The sequence below is a fragment of the Trachymyrmex septentrionalis genome, unplaced genomic scaffold, assembly GCF_001594115.1.
Source record: "Trachymyrmex septentrionalis isolate Tsep2-gDNA-1 unplaced genomic scaffold, Tsep1.0 scaffold14, whole genome shotgun sequence".
Classification (NCBI taxonomy): Eukaryota; Metazoa; Arthropoda; class Insecta; order Hymenoptera; family Formicidae; genus Trachymyrmex; species Trachymyrmex septentrionalis.
The window spans coordinates 4,048,764-4,053,319 of NW_017304543.1; the positions used below are offsets into that span (position 1 = coordinate 4,048,764).

The following is a 4,556-nucleotide window of genomic DNA, read 5'->3' on the forward strand; positions in this document are numbered from 1 at the left end:
ACACTTACATTTTTTCATATATATATATGTGTGTGTGTGTGTGTGTGTGTGTGCGCGTGTGCGTGTGTGTATCTTATGGATTTAAATATTTTTATAGGAAAACAAATATTTGTCAAAGGAGACACAAACAACTCCTAATTGCATTAGCTAAGGCCAAGGATTACGGAACTATTACATTTGATCTTCCCATAAGACAATATGATTATTCAGAGTGGAAACCATCAAACAATTAATCTTTAATTATTTATATCGTCATATTACGATATTTGTATATTCCTTTATTAAATATAAATGAATCCAAGGAAAATATGGAAAAGATAGAGTCTACATTTGTCATAATAGGAGGCGGTATAGCTGGAGTATCTTGCGCCGAAGGATTGAGTTTCCTTGCTCCAGATGAAAGCATAATTTTAATTACCGCTAGTCCCCTGGTAAAAGCTGTGACAAATATAGTCCCATTAGGCAGAACATTAATGCATTTCGACGTAGAAGAAAAGAGCGCAACAATGTTAAGCGAGAAGCTTAAAATGTTACGAGTTATTCATGATACTGTAATTAAAATTGATACGATCAAGAAGCTGATAGAAATCAGCAGTGGAAAAATCATAAGTTTTAAGATGTTATGTCTTTGTACTGGCGCCAAACCCAAACTGATAGCCGAAAACAATGATTTCGTTATAGGTATTCGTGATACGGAATCCGTATTACAATTTTCCCACAAACTTAGAGACGCGAGGAGAGTCATTATTGTTGGTAATGGAGGAATTGCTACCGAAATAGTGCATGAAGTTCGCAAAGGCGTCGACATGATCTGGGTAATTAAAGACAAACACATTTCTGCAACCTTTGTCGATCCTGGAGCTGCAGAATTCTTTTTAGACAAGATTTCTTCTGAATCTGATGTATCAAGAAATCTTAATAAAGATTTGCCAACTAAAAGAATGAGATATGTTGTATCGGATAGCATTCCAGTTAAAAATGGGGCTGCTCTTGGCCCAGATTGGCACAATAGCTTTCATATGAGCGGTACATATTTTACGCCTACAAATGTCGAAGTTGAATACGAGTGCGAGATATCAAAATTACTTACTTTCGATGAACGAAAACAGTTTGATTCCACAGAAGAGTGGCCAATTTATGCGCAATTAACGAACGGTAAAATTATCGGATGCGATCTTATTATCTCAGCAACAGGTGTTACTCCAAATTCCGACATATGTGGATTGGAAGAACTTGAAAAAGGAGAGGATTCGGGATTGTTAGTGGATTGGAAGCTGGAAACTTCAAAGCAGGATATTTACGCTGCCGGAGACGTGTGTACTGTCGGTTGGCCGAAAGCAAAACATTGGTTTCAAATGAGACTGTGGACGCAGGCTCATCAGATGGGCCGTTACGCCGCAAAATCAATGGTCTCGAATTTACGAAACGAAGAATTCTTGCAAGATTTCTGCTTCGAACTTTTCACTCACGTGACCAAATTTTTCTCCTATAAAGTTGTTTTACTCGGCTTGTATAACGGGCAAACATTGGGGAAAAATTACGAGATACTTTTGCGAATCACAAAGAATCAGGAGTACGTTAAAATGATCTTACAGGATGGGAAAATGCAAGGAGCAGTGCTCATTGGAGAAACGGACTTGGAAGAGATGTGTGAAAATTTGATACTTAATCAGTTAGATTTAAGTATGTATGGCGAAGATCTGTTAAATCCTGATATTGATATTGAAGATTATTTTGATTGATATACCATTAACCTAATTGCGATCCATCCGCTTGCTAGAAATATACATATAATTTCTATTGTGATTGTTTGACTTATAATATTTATTATTACTATGGCACATAAAATATGATTATTTTGTAAAATATTCGCAGTCTTTTATATACAGTCTTTTAAGCACACAAATTTTAATTTATTTCTGTGAAAAACAAATTATACGTTTCAATTATATTGAATCAGATCTTTTAAATTTAAATACAAGTATTATTTTCTTTTTTTAATCATTAGCATACATTACAGTATAATCTATCATAACTCTTAGTTTACATATAATATACACAATTGGCAATGTAACATTCTAAAGTTATAAGTATTACTTTTCTTATAAGTTACACTTAAAGTAAAATTGTAATTTACAAGTTACTAATTGTACTCTTACCTAACAAATTTTAAAAGTAACATTTTGTGCACATACGTTCCTTACGTTTAAGAGTAGCTACTAAACCTTTTTTTAGTTCAGTTACATAAAATAAGATCTTATTTAATACAGGCTAAATTAAAAAATTTTATAAAGAACAATAATAATTAAATAATAAAAAACGAAAATTCGTAAAAGCTTGTTGAATAAAATGGCTTATAAAATATATAAATTAATGAAATATTGCATAAATTTAAATTTGTAATGTAATATGTATTATTAATATTATACATACATATATATATTTCTTATATTTTTAAAATGAATAATAGTGAAAGCTTGTTAAAAAATAATGAGTATTTCATGCAGTTATTTATTTTATCAGGTTCATTGTTCGGTTTTATCAATAAACCTTACATTCTTTTGAACATTTTCAGCTTTCGCAACTAGCGCGTTATTCCGCATACTAGATTTTTTCGATGACATATGATTTGAGCAATTTTCAGTAACTTCTGTTGTTAATTTAGCTAAGTCATTATTAATACTATCTATTGAAATAGCATCTTTGCATGCATCTTTATTTGAAGAGATGCTTTTTACGTCGTTCGACATGTCGATAACAGTATTATTGGCACTGTTTATCGAATTTGCACTTACATCCTCGCACTCACTCGAATCTTTACTCTGACAGATATTTTTTAAGGACTCGATAATATCTTGCATCTTACCCAATGATTCAACGATCGATTTAGTATCGTGATTTTGATACCGATGGCATAACTTTTTCAACGTTTTTGCGGCGACTTCGATTTGAGTGAGACATGCATTTACATTCTCCTGTTGATCATGTATTAAGGATGTATCGTTCATCGTCACTTCCAGCATCGACGCGTCCATCGAGAACTGGTGGATACTTTCGTTCAATTGTCTCTTTACAGGAGTCATATTTATCGAGATCTTACTGTTATTTAACGAATCTTCAAATACTTCCGAATGCTTACTTTCGTCACACTCCCAGTTTAATTTACTACTCTGCAGTTCCTTTATCGAATCTTCTACATCGTTGTTCCTCAGCCGATAAATCCAATCCAAAAAATCCGTCGCTTGCCACAGCGTTTCCATCGAATTAATCCTATCACGAATGCGAATCACTGACTGCAAATTCTTTTCCACTACTGTTTGTTGTTGTTCGAATTCCTAGAATTCGGAGAAAAATTTAAAGCAAAAGTATAACAATAAAAATTGCGTATAAAATATATATACAAGCAATTGAAAAAGACTATATTTTTTAATAATTTTTTGCATGATGTGGGTTCTACATACAATGATTTTAAATAATTCGTATATATAGTATGAAATGAAACGTAACTTTATTATAGTGTTTTGGAAAGCTCTCGAGATAAATTACAAGAATATAAAATAAACAAGTAATAAAAAATAGAGGTTTCTATTTAAAAAAATATTAATGATTTTGACCTGATTTTGACAAGGTCACTCAAGGTCAAGTCCATTTCCATCATGTGTCCCCCTTCATGCCATGCAACTTCCGTTCGAAACATTTTTCAATAAAATCATTGATTCGCGATATAATTGACCATATCACTTAAAATAAAACATCCTCTATAATTGTTATAAGATAAATTCTCACATAAAGATATCCGGCTTCTTGACATCGTTGAGTCGCTTCCTTAACAAGTATTTGCATCTCATGTAGACTGATTCCACCAGCAGTTACAGTTTCCCCGTTTAGTTTCGTCTTTAGCACATTCTCAATGTCCGCAGTTTTCTCACTCAAAATACTCTCAAGTTCTTGCAGGAAATTCGATTTGTATGGTGATAGTTTCACATGACTTTGTTCCAACCGTATTTTTTTAATCTTATTATTGACTTCTACCTCCTTAACGAGTAACTCCTTTTCCAATTCTAGCTCCTTTTTTCTACGATTAATTTGTTCGAGCGCCTGATTTTGCTCTTTCAGAGTGGAACCAAGAACTTCAATCTCCCGCTCGTACGTTGATTTTTGCGAACCGAGTTGCCATTCCACTTCGCGCTTCGCATTTTCGAGTTCCTTTATTGCTTGCTGTTTGGACTCTTCCAATTCAGCTCTTAATCTATTTAAAGAAAATTATTGTATTTAGAAACTCATAATTTCTGATAATAATTTATCAAAAAAATTACAAAACGCAATTATATTGTATATATAAGTATTTACTTCAACGATATCGATAAGACACGAAACTATTTGCGTCACTAATGATAGAGATAGCAAGTGTAAAAACGTAAAATATTTTGAATAGATTCTCCTCAACAGTAAATAAATTTTCTACCGTTATTACTAGCGATAATTTTTTTTGTGTAATTACATTTTAATTAAAAAAAAACTGGATCTTAAGATTTTATATTGAAGATTTTCTAATT

At 32.4% G+C, this 4,556-nt stretch overlaps 3 protein-coding genes across 5 annotated transcripts in view; 2 read left to right on the forward strand and 1 right to left on the reverse strand.

Moving 5' to 3' along the window:
• The window catches only part of LOC108745423 (28S ribosomal protein S18b, mitochondrial), a 2,475-nt gene extending 2,165 nt beyond the window's left edge, over positions 1 to 310 (forward strand). For both annotated transcript variants that reach the window (XM_018481567.1, XM_018481568.1), the window contains exon 6: positions 98 to 310. In XM_018481567.1, coding sequence (XP_018337069.1) covers positions 98 to 233 — 136 coding nt within the window. In that variant the 3' untranslated portion in view covers positions 234 to 310. The remainder of the gene's footprint in view (positions 1 to 97) is intronic.
• On the forward strand, positions 234 to 1,859 carry LOC108745422 (pyridine nucleotide-disulfide oxidoreductase domain-containing protein 1). The gene has a single exon (XM_018481565.1). It carries the CDS (start codon positions 309 to 311, stop codon positions 1,740 to 1,742), a length of 1,434 nt encoding a protein of 477 aa, XP_018337067.1. The 5' UTR covers positions 234 to 308; the 3' UTR covers positions 1,743 to 1,859.
• Positions 1,860 to 2,510: 651 nt separating this feature from the next.
• Positions 2,511 to 4,556, reverse strand: part of LOC108745588 (kinesin-like protein KIF14) — a 19,411-nt gene continuing 17,365 nt past the window's right edge. For both annotated transcript variants that reach the window (XM_018481820.1, XM_018481818.1), the window contains 2 exons: positions 3,787 to 4,249; positions 2,511 to 3,335 (listed from right to left, as the gene is read on the reverse strand). In XM_018481820.1, the coding sequence (XP_018337322.1) occupies positions 2,526 to 3,335; positions 3,787 to 4,249 (1,273 nt within the window). In that variant the 3' untranslated portion in view covers positions 2,511 to 2,525. The remainder of the gene's footprint in view (positions 3,336 to 3,786; positions 4,250 to 4,556) is intronic.